Genomic DNA, 27,164 nt, shown 5'->3' with positions numbered 1-27,164 from the left:
ATCATAAATTTTAATGCAGCGCTCTATGCACCAGGGATGTGATGATAATTTTGTCAAGTAATGCTATGGTTGGCGATTTCCGCCACGATGAAGTAAAATGAAGAGTAATGGAGTGTGACCCCCCCCCCCTGTTCGGCAGTTTCGTCGATTAGATATTTTACAGGGCTAATTGCCTCCTATTTCCCATCATCACTGATCATTTTCATTAATATTTAGCGCTGCGAGCGGCAAAATATCTCCTTTTCACCTTCCGTAATATAACGATTGCATTTGGATGACATTTCAGTAATGACGTAGTATTATTTGAACGTAGTTATACAGAAAGCAGCCAGTCCACAATTTTGCGAAAATGAGATATTGGTATTTTTGGGTGCAGTAAGGTCAATGCTATGTTCTGCTAAAAACAGCCAGACCGCCTTCTGAAAATAATGTCGATCACAAAAAAGGCATTTTTCAATTTGCAAAAAACACCTATAGCACTAGAAAAATCTGACGGCACTTTAAAAATAATCCAAACTGGTCAAATACATCATTAGAGTCTTGTTTGTAATATAAAAAAACTAATCTATTAATTGTTTATCATTTGTCAAAAACATTCCAACTGTTGTGTAGATAATATGATTATTCACTCGTTTCATAAAGGTGCTATTATTTCAGTTTCACTTTTCTATGGTTGGCTGCTTTCTGCATGCTTACGTTCATTTCTAAATCGATTTTTAATGAAATATGTCCAATCGCTTTTATTTTATTTTGGTCAATTAAAATACAGTAAATTGGCAAAATGTAGTAACTATCATGCGCGGTCTGTCCATAGATTAGTTTGCTGTTAATCATAGCGGTCTGAGATGGGTTCGAGGTTCATTAATTAATAACTTATAAAAATCTGACACAAACCCACACACAACCTTTCGCCTGCGCAGTTATGCGTTTTGCGCTAACTGAAGTAACATTCATTGCGCTCCGTCTAATTCTGAAATATGGTACTGCGTATGTTGGTTACTATGAGGAGGTCGTTCAGTACTGAATTTACAAGTCCGCGCACGTGTAAATTGCGGTCTTTCAAGCTGTGTGGAAGTAGTTTTAACAAACCAATCCATGTTTATTTTTCATATATTGGGACTGTTTTATTACAAATTTAGCATTTAAATCGGTTAACACGATGGTATTAAAACGTTAAACTATAAAATAAACTCTTTTATGCTGAAGTTATGGCATGAAATTCTTTTTGAGTTTGTTTCAAAGCACTTAACTTGAATTTCTGTGCTGGTAATAGGTTGCTTCCCTAATTAAAAAACCTCACCGCACGCCCCAAGTAGGTAGATATTCAGTACCAGTGTAATATTACTTTTATATTTAAAAAGGCTTTGATAACTGCATTATTGACTAACGATTTTTGTTTAAAATATTGTAATTTTTTTAAGATATTGCAAATATCATCTTTTCATCCTGTTTTTTCATATATCATCGATTTCGAATGTTTTATAATTTTAATCCTGCCCGTTTTATAATTTAATGATTGTTTTTTGTTTGGTTCGGCATCAGTTATATTAAACCAAATCTTTATCTCAAATTCCCGAGTTTTTCTGTTATATTTCTTGTTTTATTGACATTAATGGTTCTGAAAAAATGTGACAAAGTGTTAGATCCATATTATGTTAATTTGATTTCGGCGGTCGTAAAATTCTGATAGAGTATATAATGTTAGCGTAGGGATAAAGTAGGTACGGATTATGTGACTAGGATACATACCACACATACATATGTGACGTGTTGAGGAATATACCGAGAACTCCTCTTAACCACATCTCCTAGAACTCTCCGCGGTGCGGTCTTAGGGTTCCATCATGAATTATTCACAATTTTATTCTGTCTATGGGTACGTAATACCTACATAATATCTACTTCATAAAACTATCCCATTGTCATTGTAGAACTTACCTACATACACAAAAATATAATATTACACGCGTCTAAATAATTATCCGCGCCCTATCACTGTACCTAATTCCAATTCAAACATGTACCTATGTACGAGTATGTGCATTCAATATGTATAAATCTACTTTGGCGACGATTGTGTTTTTGCAACTTAAGCTTATTTTTATCCATTGATAATTTAATATTTTCTAATATTTTTGAGGTTTTTTTGTCAGTTTTTTGCCCACTTAGACACTTACTAGTTTTCAACAAAACTTGGACACTGGTATAGATTATGTATCCATAAGAACTACGTATATGTAACATATATGTTTACAAATAAAGATACATTAATGATAATATTTGATCATTAAAAATCTCAGAAGTTAAATAAAATGTATTATCTTAGTTTCTTCGTGAGATTCCGGATTCAATTTCCTTTAAATTGAGTGCTTATTTATACTAAAATATTTCATATTTTACGTGGACTGGCATCTTAAGCACATTAGTACAACTTAGCTTTATGTAACAAGTAACAAGTGTCAGTATCGAATTCTTTGCTGGTGATAATTGTAAGGAAATCTATTTTTTATTCATATGTAGGTAATAAATATTTTTTAAGTTTTAGAACGTTAGCACGTGAGCACACAAAACCAAACAAAATCCACCAGAAAACGAGTTTTAAAATAAATCAACTTTAATTGCGAATTGACAGTTAAATGGTTAACTGTGCATAGGCATATAGAGGTATGTGAACGTGTTTTGTGTACCGAGATAATTTAAATTTCGAAAGGTAATTTCTTTTTGTGATCTTTATCCAAATCCGCTTTGTTATAGAAATATGCAACAGTGTGAAGCCGGATGTAAGAGACGAGTGATGCGGTTAATTTTGTTGGAAGTTGGAGCAGTCTATATAAACGTCATATAAATAAAACTTTGAATTCAACACGAATTCAATACACAAAACGCCATAACTACTATTTCGATCCAACTGAGAAGATCTTGTGCAATTTCCCTTCGGTAAACCGACCATAAAGAATTTATTCATAGCGCGGTACTGTTACATTCCAAAGCTTTTAACTTGACATTCACGCTTAATATTTTATGCCATCTCCAATAACTTGCACGAACAATGAATTGTTTGTTGTCTTATATTTTTTCAGTAAACTTTAAGAAAATTCTTTGGTAAAAATAAAGTTGACCTTCGTTGTACATTCGAAGAAAATATTTTATTATAATATTTGATAAGAAATAATTTAACATAGGTAGATTTGTTTGAATTTAAGTTTTGCTTAAATTAACATTTTAAGCGCCAACTTTGTTATGTTTCATGTTAAATAATACAACTACATATTTAGTTTATGTAAAATCGGATGTTTTAGTGATTAACAAATACGTACCTACTATTACGTAAATATTTTCAAATTTTACAACTTAAGACATTGAGGTGGAAACAAAAATAATATCAAATTCAATTTTAAAATTCAGTTTGGGATAGATATATTAAGTATGTTTTATTTATCATCATCATAATTCTCCCTTTCCGCACCTAATGGTGCATAGGGAACTGCATCGGTACACCAATCGCAATGTATCTTGATCATTTTTGTAGCGTTGGAAAATGTTTCCAAGCACTTTAATTTCGTTTTTCCTATTTCGTTTACTGGTCTTGCCTCTTTCCTCTTGCTGCGCTAATTCCTAGAATCGATTCACCAGCTCTATTTGTAAATAAACATAGACTGATTCTCAAATACCTTTGCATTTAGTAACAGTAGTGTATTCAGAATACCAAGTACCCACATATACATAAATATATTTTTTGTACTCTACCTACTACAAGATGGTTACGCTTCACGGATGTTTAGCTAAATGCTAAATCACTACTATTCGGAACAACATAGCCTCTACTTACTACTACATACTGCATGTTTATGTACACAAGTAACCTCAAACCGGCACAAATCTACTGAATCTGAAACACGTTCATTATCACTTGCCAATGTTTGCTTGTTTTGTTATTGCGATGAAGTATTTCTACGTAAACTTCAAAATAAGTTACCGAAACATTTTCATAAAATGAGCGATGTCGCTACTAAACATTTATCGACATGTTTTATTGATCAGTGTTTTTGAAGAAAGCACATGTATAATCCATATACCCCCCGTCCCACACATATATTTTTAATCAAATCAACGGGTAAAAAAACCTCGTGAATTTATATAAATAATAAAGATAAAAAAGAAAAAATAAATGGTTAACTATGGGCTAGTTGCACCCAAAATGCGAAGTTAAATGGTAAATAAGTGTTGCGTTTTCGTCAAAATGGTAAAATGTGTTGTATGAAAAATAACTTGTTTAACCCGTTTTGACAAAAACGAAATACTTCTTTAAATTTAAATTTTTTGAATCCGCCCTAAACAGCATACTACAAGCAACTTTTCGGCGCATGTCATTTGACTTCGTCCTACGTCGGTGAATATACCATGAAGCAGCAAGCCGCACAAAGGCATCGCCATTTTTAAAGAAATTATTTCCAAATTTATGTTAAGTACTTTGGTTTGGCTTCAGCTTGAATTATGTATTTTTTCAACAATTAATTAATAATGTTCATACTAAAAATGAATCTACTAATGGCAGCTTCAAATACATGGTAGTTCACATAACTAGGCTTCTGGAGCAACTTTTAACACGATGCTTGCTGTCTGAAACTTAAGTCTGTACTCGGTCAAAACAAAATGCCGGTACTCCTATATGGGTGCGAATCCTGGCACCTTGCTAAAACTCAAAGCACTCATCTTCCGAGTTTTGTGAGTAAGTGCCTGAGGAGAATATCGGGTATGAGGTGGTTACATTTCATAACTAACATTGAAATCCGAGAACGGACGCAGCAGCCTCCTATAACGAGCGTTTTGAGGGTGTGGCGGTGGACCTGGCTTGGACACGTGCCGCGGATGTCTCAGGAGAGCCTGAACCTAAGCTGCCTCTTCTTAACACCCGCGGGCTCCCCCCGCCTCTTCTCGGAAGACCGTCGATGACGACCTTTCGGCTTTATCGGCGGAACTAAACTTAGTTAGTAACTAGGATAGATTAGAATCTCCCGGGGACGTTTGGCGATGTCCACATGCTCCACTTAGGAGTGAACGTGGAAAAGAAGACGAATAACCTAGCATTATTCAATAATAATAAAAAAACAACAGATTCATAAAAATCACCACTGTATTAACTATTTTTAAAGAACAAATACGATCAGAAGATGTATACATGTATAGTTTCTGATAAGATTATTTTTATGCTTTGGGGCCAGAAAATAACCGTATAAAAGTATGTGTGATAACCAATAGTGTAGCAACTTGTAAAATGAACATATTTTTTAAATAAACTCATAAACTCGTTTAATCCGAATCCGTATAACTTAAATTTAGATTACTGTAGGTCGTAAATGCAACCGGTCAAACCTCCCGATAGTGAACCTTAATGTGTTCCGTAGTACCTGCTGTCTACCTACCTGCCGATGGTAGTAGCTGCGTATGTAGATTGGTGTTGGTAGTACACGACACGGCCAAGTTCCGAGAGGCTGTTCACTGTTTACGGTCAGTAGAGGTAGAGATGCAGACAATCGGTTGATAGAAATGATCGAATTCATACCCGATCACGAAAATATTCGATTGATATACTGATAAAATAGATAATGTGCATTATCAGTTTTATATCATGCTACTTTTTTCTGATATCTCACTCTCATTACAAGTCGGTGACCGTGTTTTGGAATATACGTTTTTCAGATTTTTTAACTAGTCCATTTCAGGGTTTTCTTCGGTCTCTTTCAGGAAGTTTTGTTCAAATTTATCTATCCCATTTTTAATTTGTGACCTTTTGTGAGAGAATTGGAACCTTTTTTGTGTGCTTTCTATTGTTTTTTTTTCAGAACTGATAAACATTCATATTTACGATTGTTTATAATCTAATATTATTCCATGATCTTACTAATAAGTGTTACCTACTAACATTTTTTAATGCAAATATAGATACTAGTTAATTATTATAACAATTTTTTTCCATCACTACTTTGCATCCAGTATGGAAAATAGCATGCACGCGGAGTACCTATCCAACAACTGTTCAGCCTGTTGCATTCTACCTGCATTCCTGTTAGATTCCAGGTAATCGCGAAACAACTCAGCCGACCACGTGGTGAAGTACACGATTCCTCCTTTTCCTCTAGAAAGAGTTTAAAATAGTCACTTGATTTGTTCAGTTTTTAAAACTGATTAAGCATTGTACTGTATAAAATATTTATTAAAAAAAAGAGATTGTACGCATCGTTTACGTCATGAAAAGAATATTAAGTATTAAGTATGAATAACAATAACTCATGAACGATAAGGTTAACTGAATGTTTCCATTCGATGATTGCGAACATTGTATGATTTTTTTACCACCTTCGTTGGTTATATGCTACTGAACAATCTGAACATATTACTAACGAAATTTCAAACAAATATTTGTAAGAAAAATTATATTCGATAAGCATGCACGATGAGTTTTCGGGTCTCATAATGAAGGTTGGTGATGTCACCAACCCTGATGATGGACGCTGTAATGCGATCTGAAACATCAGAAAAGAGTGCGAACGACACACGGCATAATAAACCAGAAAAACTGATTCGTGATCGAAAGAATATCTCTGTTCTCAGTTCTAAGGCACCAGGGATTTTTTTAAATATTTCAATGGTTTTGTTAATATTTTTTATTTGACTATCAAGATAAGCCAAATCTTAAAAAAAACATTTTTATGTGTCGTATTATCATCGCCATGAGTTTTGTATTTTTTAAATTATTCCGTCCGTTACGTCACGAGTTTTTGTTGGTGAGTTGTGCTCACATTTAAAAGTACAACCCCGTAGCTGTCAAAAAACATTAAATGTTGAAAAAAATGGCAACTCGGAAACCGTGAATCTATCACAACACATAACAACGCTATAATTGATTGATTATTCACAAGGACCTGTGACGTTTCAAAATAGCTCATTTTTAAAAAAAAAACACGCACTTTCAAAAAGCTTCGCAGTACAAATAAATGCTCTAATTTTTACCGCGTGTAATAAAAACATTTTTATATCCAATTTCTCATTACAGAATACCATAGATTAACCACAAACTCAAAACGTAATATAATAGAAACTAAAAACAAAAATTGAATCTATTAATAAATTTAAGAAAATTGTTTTAGCATGAAAAAAAAGCATTACGACTATTACCGCGCGCATGAGGAAGTTCATTGTTTTTTATTAATTTATTTTTTATTGGTTGTTAGACTATTAAACTAAGCTAAAAAAATGATTTTTATATGGCGTATTATCAGCGCTATGATTTTTTAAAGTTTTGTATTTCTGAAATAACTTCGCATGTGACGTCAGAGGTTCTCGTCCACATATTATCGCTCAGTTCTGCTCATTAGTCCATTGACGGCAAGCAAACCGGAAATCTTCCATAACTCTCTTATCATTGGTTGATTCACATGAACCAGTGACGTCGCTCAAAGTAGTTCGTTTTTATTTAAATAATTTTTATAATTGTTTTCTTACATTTTCAGAAAACTTTGCCATACAATTTGATGTTCCAATTTTTACCTCGCGCAAGAAAATATTTATTTTATCGAATTTCCTGTGGGGCTGAAGTTCCTCGATTTAATAAATCATCCAATAATAATTATCTCGTTTATCTGTAAAACATAATATTTCGTAGCTCAAATTTGACCATTAAAATAGTGAAATGCGGCCAGAGTTAAAAGATTAGTATATCCAAAGTATTGATTGTCAGACTTACGTCAAGCTGAATATTTGGATAAGATTCCTATTGATTACAATGATAAGATTATAAATGGATTGTACATAATATACCTGTAGTTTAGTACAGACACTTAGATGTGTATATTTTTCACACAACGAGAAACGTTATATTACACAGAATGTACCCTAATTAAAAAAACGCCTTGCGCGTATTATTTTATATATTTTATTAAAGATTATTAAATATATTTATTATTTTGGAAAAATTAATAAATAGCTACTTATCTAATAAACAACAATATACACATTTTCTTTATTTATTATATCATAAACATAAAATTGTATATTTTTATAAAGTTGCTTTGATTGTTTGGCTAGGGTAAATAATCCCGTTAAAAGATAATAAAAAACAAGCAAAGGAAAAAAAATGTAAAAAGGTGGTTACATAATAACAAAAATAAAGATCTCGAAAATTCAATATTCAACTCACCGGTAAATTACGGATAATTCTCCAAAATGTGAAATTCAGTCTCATATCGAATAAAATAAAATTCCAATTATCCGGATTAATGCGTGCCAGACGTTATCACATGAAAACGTGCAAACTTAAAGATGTCCGGCAAAGATAGCTTGCGCCCTTTTTATTTGTTATTAGAAATTCACTTTTTTTTTTTCATTCGTAATGACGATCTGGAAATTTAGTCATCCGGATGACTGGAGTTCGGATAAACGAAGTTATACTGTATTCTAATTTTCGTATAGAAAATCGAAAGAATGTATTTTTTATAATAAGTAAATAAATAAAATGAATGGTCTTTGTCAATAATTTAGTTAAAAGCACAATCGCGGGGCTCGGTTGTTCGTGATACTCGATTCTCGAGACTCATGATCTGTCAATATGAGATTAGTAAAAGTATAAACCTAGTAGACTACTCAGTATAGTAATTTGGAATTTACAGCTTTTTTTTCGTATTTTGAAATTCTTATTAATTATATTCTGATTAATCGTCGTCTATATAATTATAACTCTTAATAAAACGCAATGCCGTAGGTTTAGATTTTTTTTTTTTAAAAGAGAAAAGAAATATTTGCGTTCTTATGATTTACCCAAATTTTAATTTTGATGGCCATTTTCAACGAGTTGTAAATAACTCACTATTAGAAAATGGAATCGAGTTGGGGTAGAGTGGGATTCGAACCATGGACTTTTGGTCCGTGAGTCCGAGACAATAGCCACGGGACCACAACCCGATATTGATCTCCAGTGCAGCGATAATCACAAAGTGACTATGTATATGATATTTGCCTGTGTATATGAATTAATTTTGTTTTTTCATTTTCAATGTTTATTTGCTTATTTACTTATTAATTTATTTATTTATTTAACTTTTTGCACATAATGTTATTTGTACATTGGCGGGCTTAATGCCAAATGGCAATTTCTTACAACCGACCAATAAAAAGTAAAGTGTAAAGTGGCCACTTAAACCAGCCAATGACAGGTCATAAGCCCTGTAAATGCCTAGGCTTCCATATTCCCTTATTTTAGATATTCTCCATCCTTGTTGTAATTTGTTAATCTTAATGACTCCTGAGGGGGTGAAATCCAGTCTTTTGTCTACAAACATTTGGACAAACTCAAATATTGTAATGAAACCAACTAGTCCAAGAAGAAGTTTAAAAATTGGAAAATTGTTTTCAGGCGTTGCCTAGTATGTGAAAAAATTCAGTCAGATGAATCTCTTCACAACAATAAAGGTTTCAGCTCTTTAACTTCACTAAAATCAACAGATGGAAGAATTGAAGAAATATGGATGTTCAAACATAGGCAAAATGGTTAATGTTACACAGTGTGTAAAGTGGCCACTTAAACCAGCCAATAACAGGTCATAAGCCCTGTAAATGCCTAGACTTCCATATTCCCTTATTCAAGGTATTCTCCATCCCTGTTGTAATTTGTAATGCTTAGTAAAATAATAGCTTTATTTTTATAATTCAAGTTACAGAACATATTCAATAGAAAATAAAGATTAAAAAGCTAAAGATATATAGAAATATAAATAAACGTATTTGTTTATAAATTACCTTAAATCAAAACTATTACTCAATGGGAAAAAGGAAAGAAAATAATTTTATCTTGTTATTATTTTTATTCGTTATGCATTATTGTTTCTGTTTTTACATTATTTTGTACACTTGCCAAACACAAGAGTCTGACTCTTTTTCGGCAAGTTACAACCTAAATTGTTTTATTTTTTATTTAATGAACTCGTAAGGTTTTGAAGCGACTTTTTTATTTAAATATTTTTTTGGTTTCGGCTGAAAATCTTGTTTCGGTCGATGACTACTATTTAGTTTCTTCATCCGATTCCCGAGTCCAGCATGTAACCTACCAGATACCACTCACCACAGCCCAAGGTCCATCCCATCAGCATTCTTTCCCGCCATTTCCTTTGTTTAGCCGAAGCCCGCATTCCCATCTCGTGCCAACATGTCGCGCGGCGTCCCTCTCCGAACAAAATGACTCAGTCATTTTCACATCGCCTATTGTTTCACCTATAAACCTGCCTTTTGTAAGAGCAACACATATGCATGAAAAATATATTTTGGCAATATTTAACTGCTATACAACTTTAATTTTAATTGAAAACATCGTAAACTAATGTTTCAAGTAATGTTTTATTTTTTTTTCGTTAAGTGGATTATTTTATTTTATTTAATTCTACATTTAAAATTAAGTAAGCTGGGATATAATTTCTGCAATATGTAAATATTTATCTAATAACAATATCTATCTATAGACCTTAATGATTTTTAATAATTTCTTTGTAACACCTTTTAAAATTGTATATATTAATAAATTGCTAGATGATGTTATAAAATTTGTTGTAAAATAAAATTCATCAAATAATTATTGTTGTATCTGAATATTTTTAGCTCTTATTATGTAAATAGAAATAATTTCTCATAAATTATCTTTATCTCTTGAATAGTATACCTATGTAAAATAATTTTCCATTGTATATTTTTGTTGTAAAATATGGATTATCAAGGTTTTGGGTGTTTTTCTGAATAATGCATATTATAATTAGTTAATGCAACTTAAAATAGTTATCATATTTGCATACCATGCTCCCGAAGACAGCAGATAAAACTGAGCGTTTTTACGGGTTTTTGGATTGATCTAGTTACCATAATAAACAATTTATCAAAAACCAAAAGAATAGAAACGCCAATGGTAAATAACTATATTGTTAAAAAAAACACTGCTCTAGTGCCATAATCCAGGGAGAAAATATGGGAATACGTTTGTATGAATAAAAGACAGACAGCGTTTCCTTTTAAGATAAAACATATAAGTATAGTTACTTTGCTTCATAGTGCTTTTACATAACTTTATAAACGGGTTCGGGCTTCTTAAATAAAACCATTGACCTATTAATACACAAAAACACAGCCCTCTAAAATTATGATATTTAACTCATCCCCGACGCGTATTTTGTCATTCTTTAACCGCCAGCCGGGTTTTAACGTAAGCTCGACATTTAATTCAAAACCAAAATGCTCGATTGTGTCTTGAAAGCATGGAAAAACCGTTCGGATAAACGTAAAAAATGGTGTAAATTTTCATTGGTATGTAGATACCTAGGTACTTGTTTATGATTGAATTCCATAACTAAAAAAAAAACAAATTTTGAACTATTTTTGTAAATGTCTAACTCTAATATTTTTGCCAACAGGGGTGCACTTACTGTAGGAATACGATTTTCAAAAATGTATTGAATGTCAGTTAGTATTATTTTAGTATTACCAAAAATGCAGTAAAAAAAGTATATGGGTAGAAATTATATAAGGAATTTAAATAAATAATCTAATGAGGATTCATAAAGAACGAATGTTGTTTGTAAACATTCAAATACACACTTCTTTTACATGCAAAAAAACGTCCTCCCTTTTTTTTAGTACATATGCATTCTCGACGAATGCAGCCCTGGTAAGTAGATGAATAAAACATTTATCCTCTTAACTTGTTTTCTACACAACATATTGAAAGATATTAAGAGCTATAAAAAGACCAAGGATAAGGCTCATCAATTTGCAAAAAACCGCACGTAAATCGGTCCAGTAGTTATTCAGTCCATCGAAGATACGCATACGATCAATCCCTTATATATATATATATAATAGATGCATATAATATTACATATAAATATATTTAACATGCAACAAAATACTTTAAATTATAGCTATGATTATTCATTATCTGATCACCCTTTGCACCTAATAAAAAAATAACGATGTAAGGATGAGCCGTGTTATTTCTGAACCGTGTAAAAAGAGGTTCCGGTGTACTTAATAAATAAATCAACGCGATTTAAATTTTTAAAAAGATTAACTTTGAACTTTGAAATAAAATAAAATAACCATGACAATATTATGTAAATTACAGTCAATTCGTTTAATATTTAGTACCTGAGCAGTCGTCTTTAACACCGGAATGTAAAGTTAATATTTAATTTTCATTAAAATTCATTTCTAGATCAAGACAAGTGCACACGTTTCTCTATTTTTATTGGAGTTTTATTTTGTAGTTTTCCTTGTAAAACACACTTAAATGTGAATACTATGTTACTTATAGATTTTATCGATTTTAGTTTTTCAAATATTGGAATCCATTTTGGATTCCTATTTTATGATATTCTTGGTCATGAAAAATTTGTATTAAAAACTTTGTTTTCTCAACTGTAGGTTAGAGCAGTATAGTCATTTTTATGCACCGTTGGTATTTAAATAAAACACCGTTTTAAAACGGAAAACGCTATCTGGAAATAAAATAAGGTAATGTGCGTAACACGTTTGTTTGGTAGGCCTATCTAAGCGTAATAAATCATAATAGAAGCATTCTCAACTGAAGCCCGCATTTAGCTTAAAATATTTCCCATTTATCAGACAAAATAGCTGCATTTTTATTACCTAATCAATTTTACTATCGGGTAAACGAATACAATTTAAGATATAATGTGTTAAGGGCGTAGGTGCTCGTTTTTAGGATACGATAATTTTCTAACCACATATTTAATTTAATACGCGTGATATTACTTAAATTAGTATATTTTTCTAATATACATGCATTGTCAATCGACAAGCTAATTCAGTTGTGTAGGTATTGAGGTTAATCAACGTTTAACTTACTACTGGAATTACCTGCATATTTATCACGTCTAGGTTCATGCAACTAACTATCGATCATTATTTTTTATTATGGGGACAACATATTTTGATACATTATACATACTTTGAATCGGGTTGTCGTCCCGTGGCTAGTGTAGGGGACTCGCGGATCAGAAGACCGAGGTTCGAACCTCACTCTACCCCAACTTGAATTCCATTTTCTAATAGTGAGTTATTTACAACTCATTGAAAATGACCATCAAAATTCAAATATTTGTTAAATTATAATACCGCATTTTTAGTTTACAAATCGATAATTTTTTTATAATTTTCTTATATTTTTTTTATTTTATAGCATAATTATACATTTTTACAATTTAAAAAATTTCACTTGTTATATTTTTACTAAAACTAAAATCCTACCAAGCCACTTTTTGTAGCTTGTTGGTGAAGATTATATTTATACTGACTTAATAATATTATTTACATTTATAAAAACAATGAATAACAGATAAAAATTAACAGCCGGAAAGATCAGAATAAACATGTTTATACAAATAATAATATATAAATTTATTTTTTAAATACAAGAAATTATATGAAAATTTAAAATATTTACACCTAAGCTACTATTCATATATAAACTCCTGATCGAGTAGCCACTCTCTTATTTTGCTCTTGTTACAATGTGAGTTCAATTTAAGTTCTTTTGGTAATAAATTAAAAATTCTAGGTACCAAATATTTGAGAGTTCTATTTCCATATTTATTACATACTTTTGGTACTACCAAGCCATCATTAGACGTGAAGCGTGTTTTATGGTTATGTTTGAGAGGAAACTTGAATGTATTACGATTAAATTGTTCCAAAATGATGCAAAGCCACAGTAGTCCTCGAACAGGCAGAGTTTTGATTGTTTTGTACTTAATATGCATATAATGTGTTTGTGTCTATGGAATCTTATTTATAAATAAATTATGGATGCCTCCCTGTTTTTTATTTTAAAAATCACACAAAATGCATAACACATAACGAACGAGAATCTGTAAATCGAACACTTATTATCGAGTCCACATTACTTTTCTAGTATTTATTTATTTTATAGACATCACAGGGAAAAGTAAAATCTCCACTTTTTTAACAAAATTTTCTTGTTACTAAAGTATTTAGTCAGATGAATACAATAATGTCCTCAAAATAATGATCATATTATTAATTTAATTCCTTAATCTACACCTAATGGTGCCTAGGGCAATGCATTGCACCTACCGATCGCAGTGTATCTCATACATATAAAAAAAATGAGCAATCAAATACCTAGAAAATAAGGTACAACTCAAATAGAAAATTCAAAAGCATTTTTTGTGTTTATTTTTATTTAAAAGTGTAAACATGACCAGAAAATATAAAAGGAAAAATAATGAAACCAACTAAACTGCGAAACCGTCTTGTCAGCAGATTTCTTATTTTTCCTTTACAGGGAAAAAAGTTAAAGAAATTATTAAAACGTAAAATCGAATTCTTATAAACAAAATTGAGTTTGCAATGCCATTTTGCGCCATTCATTTAACAAAAAGTCAACGCTTTATTTATCATTTAATTAAAGTCAACATATCACTTATTTTATTATTAAATTTCGTTTGTAATTAATGTGTTTTTATGATCTCATACTTATAAACATACCACCTTTTTGCACACTTCACATATTAATATAATCTAAATATATTGATAAACTTTGACACTGAAGATGATATACGTTTATGTGTAATTATTTATTAAAGTTAAAATGTTAAGTTCTATTAAGTATCGTTACAATATGCGATACGGTCATACGGTGTACCCGATTACTGTAATAATGTAACGTATTTTTCTTCAAAATTGAACTTATCTATGGTACACAATGTAACACACAGTGTTATATTATAACATATATGTTATAAAGGTAGGTATTAGGTATAAGGCATAACATCCATCAAAACTTTTGCATTGTTCCCGAGGAAATCGTACAAACTTTTAACGGGTGTGTTATTCGAGTTTTGAAACATTTAATTGTATTCATAAGGCTGTACATTTGTTTAAATTAGAGTTCAAATATTTTTACGCATTTACCTTCAAAAATTGGGTAAGGGGTTAAGTTCGAGCATTTTTCGGAGTAGACATATTGGTTAGGCGATTATCGACATTTATATCATCATTTGAAAAATATTAGTTTTTTGTTTATGTCGAAATATCATGTTTATTTACATATTTTTTTAATATTATATACCTTCAACAAAAAGGCTAACATAATAAATTTTGATGTAAAGAAGAATATTTTTTTGGAAAAAATAGATAATTAAAAAAACAAATAAAAAATCAAAGAAAAAAAAACAATACAAACAGAATTACAGACTCGAGCAAAAAGGCTTTATCGAACACAACATTTATATGACATAAATCAACATTATTACATCATCATCATCATTCCCTATCAGCACCTAATGGTGCATAGGGCACTGTATTGGTACACTAATCGCAGCGTATCTTAAACATTTTTGTTACATGAAGGTGAGATGATCAGTCTTACGCTTCAGGTACCAGTCCAGGGACTATGAAATATTGTAGTGTGAAAAAACCCGAACCCAAGACCTCTTGCATGGTAGGTAAATGCGCTGACCATTACACCACGAGCCCGACATTATTACATGCATATTGTAAATACCAAATTACCGTTTACGAAAATATACGAAAAAACTCCGTCTAGGATTCTGTTTTACGTGATCGATAATGTTTTTCGACAAATTTATCGATTTTGTAAATTCGGTGTACTTACAAAAGTATTAAAATTTCATAAAAAATTGCTTGAAATTTCATAAAATGATTATTTGTTAAATACGTATTATTTGTTAGTGATGCGTTTAGTATATTTTTTACACAAAGGAACGTCCAGTATTTATTCGCCGAGGGGAAATAAATGAATGTTGTATTTCTCGAATAAAGCCGCAAATTGCTCATCAATGATGTTAATAATTCGCGGAACAAAGTCCACAGAATATACACAAATGTTCTTGAATGTGTGTTTTCAGGAAACAGACTGTTTGATATTCCCGCTTTTAATACTCGTTACTTAAGCCGGTACAGTATACGTCAGTTTTGTACAGTCCTACTCGCAACTCGCAACTCGTAGGTACAGGAAGCGAGCTGAACATTACACCCAAACCAACAACTGTACTCAACTCGGAATAACACAAAATTAAACATTGTGGTTTGATTACCAAAATATTCAACGTAAAACAATGTGCATAAAACTAAGTGTCCGGTGGCAAAGTTCATATTTTAAACTGAAATAACTTTTGAATGCAAGTAGCGAGGAAGAGGGAGGGTGGGGCGTTGAAGTAGCAGGTACTGCAGATTTTTTATTTACGTTAAATAAAAATTAAAATCAAAATTTTAAATGCAATTTCAGAATTAACCGGTCTATTTTCAAGCCATATTTTTTCTCGGACTTTTTCGGTATGAATTTTTCAACTTTAAGTCGAAACGTTGTGAAATTTAGAATCAGCATGTACGAGTAAATTGCAGTTTGCAGATAAACCATTCTGTTTTAAATCAAATGTTTTTACAGAGTATTTGGTATAAACTCAACTCAAAATAAATTTCAACTGTAAGTCGTAGCAAATTGAAATGTAGAATCAACATTTAAAATGGCATTGCTAGATAAACGGTACTGTTTTCAAGACAGCTTTTCGGACTTTTTGGAATGAAAAATAATTTTTCAACGGTAAGTTTTTACGATCGTGAAATTTATAATCAAATTTACTAGATCAACCTTGCCGTTTTCAAGCCGAATTTTTCTCGGCCTTCTTCGGTATAAAATAAAACACACGGTAAATTGTAGCGTCGGCGTCGTTAAATTTTAAAATAAACTACTATTTTCAGATGAGTAGTTTGCATACAAATTAAAATAAAAGCACAATATATTTTTAGAATCAATGAAAATTGTTTTTAACTTGACCCCGAACAAAGCCGGGCAAAAATTTTATAAATGTGATTAATAGCGGGTTAAGATATTCCTCCGGTATACATTTATGTATCGATTGAAATAATTTATCATTAACCTAGCTGGACCGAAGGGGGGATTCGAATCCCCCATAGACCGATTTGGTCAGATTCACTTTATGTACATAAGCATTCGGCAAACTAACAAAAAAAAAAAAAATACACGAATGACTAAAATATGTGTACGCGATAACATGAATAAATTATTGCACGGTTATAAACACTTCTAACGTTTTATTCTCCTGATGCCATATACGAGTAGGCTCTGGGGTCGTTTGGTCCCCCCGTTCGGATCATGTGTGATTTTTGGATGCTTAGTGAGGGAAAGGTTTAATAATAAATATTTATTGGGCATACAAACAAAAGTTTACCTATGTGTCGCGTTGTCGCGGCGATGAAGTAAAAGAGTACCGAATATATGATTGTCTCAAAAACTCTTCACGTTTCTCTCTAGATGCTATAAATATATTCGCAAGAGAGAGCGGCAATTTCACAAGTGACACAGGCCAGCCTGTATTACTGCCATAGAACGCCAGTTGCTCAGTTGCTCAGTTGCTCAGTTGCTCAGTTGCTCAGTTGCTCTCGGAACTTCATTAATGGTGGTTCTTTCTCTCGCGTTGTGAGCATAAGCGAATGGTTTTTTCACGTTTCTAAAAATCGCTAACGATCATATTTTAAATATCACCCCTTGTGACTTTAAATATAGTTGATTGAAGCAATTGCCTAAGAAAATATTATTTTATATTACATATAAAATTACATTTTTAAGATTTTAAATCTCTCGTTTCTGCATGTGTAATGACTTAACAACACTGGAACGCGCGGATTTTTCTGCACGGCAAGGGAAGGGTTAAAACTTAAATCACACGAGCGCTCAATTATTTTCTCCAATCCTCCAGTTTAAATAACCTTATAATAAAATAAATAAACCAACTTTGTTTTTAACCACTAATTTTTTTTTCTTTCGCCGACCGGTTTCAAAGCAAACAAGCTCCTTGGATAAGGTTTACGTAACTAATGAATTATTTCCTATTTTATTTTATCCATGTTTTCTAAATACTACACGTGGAGCTAATAAATCAAGTCGTTTTTTTCCTAAAAGGGTGGTTATTTGAGATGCATGGATTAAAATAAATATTGGTTATTTGTTTATCATTTCATTATTTCTTATCATGAATAGCTTTTTTAATTTCTAAGATTTCCATGTTGTCTAATTTTATTATTTTATTTTCAACATGTAGTACCTTTAATCCAGTGTCTTTATTGAAATAATGATTATTTTCTATCAGATGGTTTGCGAATTCAGAAAAAATATTATTATTTAGGCAAAATTAGTGTTCTTTTACTATAGTATCAAATTTTCTTTTAGTTTTTTAAATGTAGATTGAATCGCAATCGTTACAATTTAATTGGTATTGGCCAGATTTATTATATTTATAGATTTTATCTTTGTGATTTTTTAATAATGTTCCTATATTATTAGTTGTGTATATTTCATGTATCTGTGATTGTGTAGAATGCAGAAATAATTAATTTAATTATAAACGATTTGGTACCTAAGCAGTCTTTATTTATTTACATACATAAGTTTATTGTACATTATTTTAGACATAAGTCCCAACTCCATAGACTAAAAGTCCTGTGTTGAAATGGGACTAGCAATCGGGTTGTGGTCCTGTGGCTAGTGTCTCGGACTCACGGACCAAAGGTCTGTGGTTCGAATCCCACTCTACCCCAACTTGATTCCATTTTCTAATAGTGAGTTATTTACAACTCGTTGAAAATGGCCCTCAAAATTAAATATTTGGGTAAATCATAAGAACGCAAATATTTCTTTTTCATTAAAAAAAAAATTAAAAAATTAGTTGACCTAGATTTTTTTTTTAAACCGTTATTTTTTTGCAGTGTTCATATTTAGATACGTACCTAGTTTCCGTAAAAAGTTTCTAAATTATAACGGGGATCTAAGCAATGGACATCAGTATTGAATTTGGCACTTTGGACAAAATTAGCCTGCGTTATTATGCAAATTTGCATTGGGATCTGTCGGCTTTGTTGGAATATACAATAGAACACAATGTGTTGAAAGTAATAATAAAATCTACAATCTCAATTGTTTTATGTTTGTGTACCATGTACTTACTGAGATCACGCGCTACACTCTACTCGGTCTATTTGATCCGGGGTTTTCATCGCTCCGTTTTTACTGATACACCTCACATCTCATAATTATTGTAAACATTGCACTTAAATTACACTCATAAACCATACCACTTGTTCAAATAAAGAGTGCATAAGTTCATTTGGCTATAATGGTGACAGCACATTAATCGACTTGTTTTTCTTAGCAAATAATCACGTGCGTCAATTTTGAATCAATGCGAATAAAATGCAGGTATGCTTTTTTTGTCGTAAAGAAGAAACACAAAACCGGTTAATGGATAAAAAAATAGCCGGTTTTACCTGCCGATTAGATTCTTATACTTATTTTTAGAGGTGGAGGTCAGTGCTATGCAAGCTCCTGACGTCACTGCGACCTGTAAATATCTATTGTGACGGATCCCCGTGAATAGTTCTCGCCCTCCAAGCCGAGGTCTATAAAGAGCATAGTCTATACTGTGTGGAAGGCGAGAGTTCTCATTTTGCTAAATTTACCCCTCTAAGCCCAGATCCGTAAAGTATCGGACTATCAGGTAGGGGGTGAGCTCTTTACCATCTTCAGGTTTAACCAGCAGTCCCCCGATGATGAGGCTCATTTTATGATGTAAAGCATCATATTCACATAGAATGTTCATAGGCGTTTCCTCATCTGCACTGCAGAACCTACATCTAGAAGTTTCGGAAAGGTTCATTCTAGCAAGGTGTTTGTTCAATATGTGGTTAGATACTTAGAATGAGGAAGTTTGTTGTTTTTTTTTTTTTTTTAGAATAGACTATCAAACTAAGCCAATTTTTTTGTAGCTATCATATTATCATCGCTGTGTTTTTATTTTTATTTTTGTAATTTTGAAATTACTCCGCCCGTGACGTCACTAGTTATCGTCGGTGAGTTGGCTTCCCGGAAATCGGAAATCGGAAATCTATCCAACGCTATAGTTGATTGGTTGATTAGCAAGAACTTGTGACGTAGTTCACAGTAGTTTTTATAAACATTTTCGAGAAACTTCGCCGTCAATTAAATGCTTTAATTTTTACCGCGTGTAAGAACACATTTATTATATCGTATTTCTTGTAGCACTGAACTTCCTCACTGTTCGTTTAAAATGCAAAAACTGTTCACTAAAACCGTTAATCATAATACCGCTTCCTATTTTTTTTAATCGGGTTGTAGTCCCGTGGCTAGTGTCGCGTACTCACGGATCAGTGATCCGAGGTTCGCACCCCGATCTGCCACAACTTGGTTCCCATTTGCTAATAGTGAGTTCTTCGCAACTCGTTGAAAATGGCCCTTAAAATTAAAATATATGGATAAATCATAAGAGCACAAATATATATTTCTTTTAATTTTTTTTTTAATTGCCATTACCTGAGCAATAAAAACGATGGCATTTAGTTTAAATTTACCGTAGGTAGGTACTGATGCATTTCATATTTACATAAAATGATAAACTCAATGGATAAAGTATAACTTTTATATAACATTCATTTCCTTTGCAAATATATATTTTACATAATGTTAGGTAGATAGTAGGTACCTGTTTTTTTAACACTGTTCCTTGGTTTGATAAAATCTCTGATGGTTATTTTGTTTTTCATCTCAAAAAGTTATAAAGAAATAATATTCGTGGAATTACATTTTAAGTTTTGTTTTTCTGGGCCAAAAAATAACCTTTCTCACCATTATCCACCGTTTTATTTTCATTATTTTCCATTTCCTTTACCATTTTATATTTCCGGTGGCCGATAAATTGATGGTGAAATTATCATGCGAATTTTTTTATTGGGACATTTTATTTATCTAGGTACATAGATTTATATATTTAATAAATCGAGTCTTACGACATATTAAAATACGCTTAGTTTAAATATAGGTACGTATTTACACATTACATACACATTGTTGTTACGAGTGAGACAACTTCGGAAGATAGGTAATTTAGGAAAAAACACGAAAATCAGAGTTAGGTTAGGCTCCAAAACATAGATTTATTTTTCTGATACAAATCACGCAGTGTGGGATATATGTAAAGTTGTATGGTATGTCTTGTGTAAACATTGTTAACTATAACCTAATATCGAGAACCGAGTGGTCCCGTGGCTGCTGTCCAGAATCGCGGATCAGAGGTCCGAGCTCCGAACTCCGCTCTACCACAACTTGATTTCCATTTTCTGAAACGAGTGTCGTGAGAGCAACTCTCGCTCATGAAACAATTTGTTCAAATTGATTTCACAAATTAATGTACTATCGGATTTTAATCGAGTATTTTTGCTGGACCAGAATGTATTCAATGGTGTAATTAAAAAACTGTTTTAGTTATTGAAAAGAAACACGCTGCATTGTTTGAATAAAACATACTTTTTTTTAAATGTCTGTCCGGGAAGTTGAAAGGGGTAAACAGTCGCTTATTACTTGGAATTCCCCGATCGCAAATAAATCATTCAGATAAGATAATATCCGGGTGGGTAAGGACTATTGCATAGTAAGTTGATGGTCGTGGCTCGTGGCTCGTGGCCTGTCGTGCTATGGTATTGTGTATGGTGTATGGTGGCGTGGGACCCACATAAAGGACCGCGGCCGTGCCCATATTTAACGATCCACATTCAACCCGACACTTTTGAAGTTGCCTGCCCAAACGGTACAGTAATCTATACGAATGTCTAGAAAATTCCATCTTACTTACTGCTTTGTCCGAAATGATATTTTTGTAAAAATTATATTTACTTAATATGAATACATAAGCTAATCCACTTTCCTTTGACTTACAATTTTTATTCAACTTTAAATATCTTTAAAGGAATTTGTGTGCTAGCTTGAAAATTAATTAATAAAAGTAATTTAATTTAAGCCCGTGTACATATACTTGATTTAAAATTTGTTCAAATATGGTTTCATACTTGCAGCACCCTGCTTATAAATTATAATAAACAATATATTTCATGCCGTGGTCAAATTATAATTCCAAAAAAATCAAAGTTACAGGTACATAAATTACAACACAAATCTGAATAGATAGAAGCTAGATTTCTAAATATCATGCAGTCACTAAAATCAAGACTGAATTCTAGTTTCCTAAAAATGTATCTTTGCGAGTCGCTTTAAATCATTTTTTATTAAATACGTACCGAAGTATCATATTTTTGCTTTATTGTTCATTAAATGACGTGTTTTGAAAAGTATTATAATCCAGGTACCTACATGTATGTAGCATAAATAATTTAAGGCTGTGATTTGAATAAATTATATCTTTTCCCACCAAACGCATTAAACATTATAATATCGTTTTAAGACGAAGCAAATAAAAAAATCCCTCAACATCGTACGTTCTTTAATTTCTTACATATTTCTTCAATATTATCTTATATATATAATATGTTCAAAGTTCATGAATCTCATAGTTTATTCATTTATACCTTTTTACAGATTCCGCGCACATGCTTCTATATCGCGACGCCAAAGACTACTCTCGCGGCGCTCTGCCCCGCGCCTCCGTGGAGCTGCGCCACTTCCTCGGCTGCGAGGACGGCTTCCCTCTGGACAAGGAGGCGCACACGTTGGCGCTGCTGTGCCGGGGCGGCGCCCCCGTGCTGGCGCTCGGCGCACCCGAGGCCGCGCTGGCGTGGCGCACCCGCGCGGCTCGCGCACTAGCGCCCGGCCCGTGTTCGCGATGGGCGGGCGAGCTGCGCGCACCGCCCTCCAGCGCGCTGCGCTCGGGCCCGGTTGCGCTGCACGTGCGCCCCGCGCGCTTCTGCCTCGTGGCCGGCGTGCTACCCCGCGTGCTGGCCGTGTGGGACTTGAAAGATCTTAGGTACAAGAATATGCAAAACATAATTTCATAAAAATTGAAAAAATAAACATAATTACAGAAAAAATAATGAGGTATAATTAAATAGAGATGGGTTCAAACGAGAGGTGGTTAAAAAAATTTAACTACTGTTTTAAAACAGTTCCATCCAGAAACACCGGGGTCGCAGACTGCACTAAACTGTTATTTTTAAACGTCTTCACGAAACACCTTAATTTGTAAAACGGTAACTATTGTTATTGCTACTTTCATAATAAAAAAAACGAAATGCCCATCTCTAAATCACCTTTTTCTGAAGTTTTTTTTAAAAAAAAATTAGGATTTTGATATTCTTTTACTATTTGGAATTTTAGTATTTCGTTTAGGAAATAATTGATTGCGATAATTAGCTTTCCAAATTTCATGAATAAATTCCAATGCAAGTCATTCAAGAGATTCAAAATTAATAAATAGATATTCTTACAGTTTACTTTATTAAATAATACTCGTATGTATTGACCAAAAATAAATTGAAATGTTTTTTTTTTAATTTCACAGTTCATACTATTAGCATTATTGCATCGTATAAAAAATACAATACAATAATACACATAAATAGATACAGCTCAAAATATTTGGGAGATGGCAGATTTAGTTTTTGGCGTTTTGACATCTGTCTCCACCAGAAGTAGGTATAGGAAAATCAGCCACTGGTCAAATAAATTTCCATGGAAACATATTCCTTTGTACAATGCATGTTTAAAGGGAGTGACACATAAAATTTAAAGCAATATTATGGAATGAAAATGTATTTTTTATTTCAGTAAAATGAATGGTTTCGCCTTCATACATCGCATATAAAAATCAAGTTTGTTTCGCGGGTAAAGACAGATTACACGTTGATGTTAACGCTGATATAAGTAGTTTTAACCAATATTATTTTCAACCGTATGAGATTTTTGTATTTTGAACGCAAAAGCGTGCGTATAAAACGCATATTTACGTACTAAATACACGCTAGCAGAGCAATCTCTTAGCGCGCATTTCCGTTCAGAATACCATCCCAGCGCTGCTATTCCGAACGCTTTCGCGCCCGTAGAAAACACTTTTATCTCACGTATTTTGCATGTAAACACGCGAAATAAAAGATTTTTTCTACGGCCGCGAGAGCGTTTAGAAAAGCAGTCCAGGGCTGGTATTCTAAATCTTTTCTACCGCCTCTATAGGGTGGTTAATTTAGGGATTTTTATTTTTTGCATGCACCTAAATTTTGCTTCATCTATGCCTACACAGATGGTTAAACGTCAAATACATACGAACACGTGAAACCCTATATGAAGATTTTTATTTAGAACATTATTACGATGTTAAGCATTACCCAAAACACTTAATTATGTTGAATTGACCAAAACCATCTTCATTTTTTTCCGTTTAAAAACAGTTTTACATAAAATGTCCATAATATAAAGCAAAGTGTCGTCACATTTAAAAAAAATCCCTAAATTAACCACTCTCTAGGGGTAGAGAAGATTCAAAATACAACCCCTGGCTCGCTGTCGGGTACGAACTCAATACGACGCTTGATAATGCCACCGCTGCGCTGATGTTTTATTTCGTTCCCAACAATTTCTAAAATTTAAAATAAAATATTACAGTAAAATAAAAATTAAATATAACTATTATCACGCGTAATCATCACCAAGTTTAATTTCATTAACAAAAACATAATTTGAAATCAAAACTTGAAGTGTAGTAACCGGCAACCATGTTTGAATGAACCCCGTAAACGCAGAATTGAAAAAAAAGTTGTAAAGTGTCACGTTAGTGGAAAGAAAATCAATTGTAAATTTATTTTAAAACGAAATAAGGACAAGAATATTATTCGGCCAGCTTTCCAAATATTTGTGGATGTATTTTTGCATTACCTTACAACACAGAACGGCATTTTAATGTAAATATAAGAACGAACGAACCGCTCGTTACCGCCTCGTGTAAAACACGATTTCCCACAAAATACAAGGCATGCGCCGGAACTCCGGTTGAATGGGACACAAGACAGGCGCTTAGTGCTGCATTAAGTGCATACATATAATATTATATCAATAAGAAAAATCAACTAAAATATAAATAAATCACCATAGAATAATTCATTACAAATATCTAGAATTAAATACGGCCTCGTGGTGCGGTGGTCAGCGCGTTTGCCTAGCACGCAACAGGTCTCGGGTTCGATTCCCGACATGGTTGAAATGAAATATTTATTTTATATTGTGTTTTTACACTAAAATATTTCATAGTCCCTGGACTGGTACTCGAAGCGTAAGACTGATCATCTTACCTTCTTGTACAAAAAATCAAGATATACTGCGGTTGGTGTACCAATGCAGTGCCCTATGCACCATTCGGTGCGGAAAGGGAATGATGATGATAAGAATAAAATAAAAATGCCACAACTTTTTTATGATTTTAAACACTTTTTATTTATTTTCAAAAACAAGCATTTTTAAAAAAATTAACATTTTACAATTTTTTGTATTCTCACCGTGGATTGAACCCGGAACCTTGCGTGCGTTAAGCGTCTTAACTACTCCACCACGGAGGCTGCCTGTTATGTAAATTTATTAAAACTAAATAAAACAGCCTTCTCGTCCTATTTTCTTACTTTTCATGCGTTTATCTAGATTACACTTCTTTTTATACTTAAACTAAGTAGGTAGGTACACTTATTTCGATACACTATATTTATTTTAAAGTACCTACAATACAATTAATAAAATGCTTACAACGAAATTGGTTTACACTATGACATTTTTTTTATATGATTGTGTTCCAAATTACCCCTATAATATAATATATATATGTATATATATATATATATATACATATATATATATCAATTTCAAGAAAAACTATTTGAAAATATTTCGGATAGGTATTTAATATGTTTTTTTCTGGTCAATTACAGTTAGAATCATCTATGAATATTACAAGTGTGCCAGTTCATACACTAAAGTTCACATTTTCATTAACATATTACAACAGAGATGAAGAACATTTAAGAAAAGGAAAAATGTTCTTCATCTCTGTTGTAATATGTTAATATAAACAGCTCCCCGGGGAGTTGAATCCAGTCCTTGTCTACAAAAATTTGGACAAACTCAAAATATTGTTCACATTTTCAATTGATTTATTGCCCTCAATCGCTGACAAAACCGTCATTTTTCTTTAAAAATGTGTATGGACTTACCTCGATTAAAACACATATATTTGCTCATTCCACGCGATTGCCGCTAATTGTTTGCATATAGTTTACGTCATCAAGATTGAAGTGGATACTTTTTGTAGCGATAAACTTATAAAAATGTAGTATCCGTTTACGCTCAAAACTGCACCTACACAAATGATACATAATTATTATATAATATGTATTTCTTAAATTACCTTAGTAGATACCTATCAAACAGATTTTAAATTTATTTAATGTGAATGCAGATAATTGGTAGAATTCCATATTAAAATTTAGCTAGGTATAAAAAAAAACTTTAATTGGATTTAAATAAATATACAAAAGTGTATGGTGTGACGCGTTTCGTCTTGTTAGGACATTATCAAACTAACTAAAATATTTAAAAAGTTTCCTTATATACTGACAATAATTCTCCAATAATAATCCAATAAAAGCATTTTATTTTGGATACCTTACCAAATTAAAAAGATTTTTAGTTTATTGCTTTCATCTCCATACATATCTCCACTAGACACAATCGTTATAGCGCCGAGCGCCGATAATGTAATTTACTATGGCTTTTACCATTCTCGATAACATTAGCCAGAAACAAAACATACAGTATTAATTTACAAATGTTAAATGGGAGTAAAACACTATTATAAATTATTTCAAATTATCTCTTTATTTCTGTATAGTTTGTGACGTTTATGTCAGTTTGTGTGAAGTAAAAATATTCAAGAAAACACTTTTTAATTTTATTTTTTTATACCTATGTATTACCTACCTATCAGAATAAGTCATTTAAAATGTAGGTAGGTACTAGAGGTGGTTAAAAAAATGAAACAGTTACTCTCCAGAAACAGCTGAAACAGTTAGTAAAATATTTATTTATTCATTTAAAATTACGCTCTTTTAAATATTAATGAACTCATTAAGGCTTTTTAGGCTGTGCCCGTGCTAAGCCATAACAATTAACAATAAAAAATACATAGTAAAATTAATTCAATTAAAATAACATATGATACTCGTACAATAGAATAACAATCCAGAAAAACAAGGTATAAATAATAAAATTC

The 27,164-nt window shown here is 32.1% G+C and overlaps 1 protein-coding gene across 7 annotated transcripts in view; it reads left to right on the top strand.

The window, feature by feature from the left end:
* Positions 1-27,164, top strand: part of LOC148278283 (uncharacterized) — a 91,719-nt gene that overhangs the window by 57,146 nt on the left and 7,409 nt on the right. For 6 of the 7 annotated variants that reach the window (XM_088231675.1, XM_088231679.1, XM_088231677.1 and 3 more), the window contains exon 4: positions 22,499-22,883. In XM_088231675.1, the coding sequence (XP_088087801.1) occupies positions 22,499-22,883 (385 nt within the window). Of the gene's footprint in view, positions 1-16,081; positions 16,261-22,498; positions 22,884-27,164 lie in introns of those variants that run through there. The other variant, XM_088231680.1, reaches the window with a different exon arrangement.

The sequence above is a fragment of the Micrasema longulum genome, unplaced genomic scaffold, assembly GCF_059751315.1.
Source record: "Micrasema longulum isolate JH-2025_06_02 unplaced genomic scaffold, ASM5975131v1 h1tg000900l, whole genome shotgun sequence".
NCBI classification, from domain to species: Eukaryota; Metazoa; Arthropoda; class Insecta; order Trichoptera; family Brachycentridae; genus Micrasema; species Micrasema longulum.
Note: the sequence above shows the minus strand (reverse complement) of the source record. Positions and strands in the feature narration are given on the sequence as shown.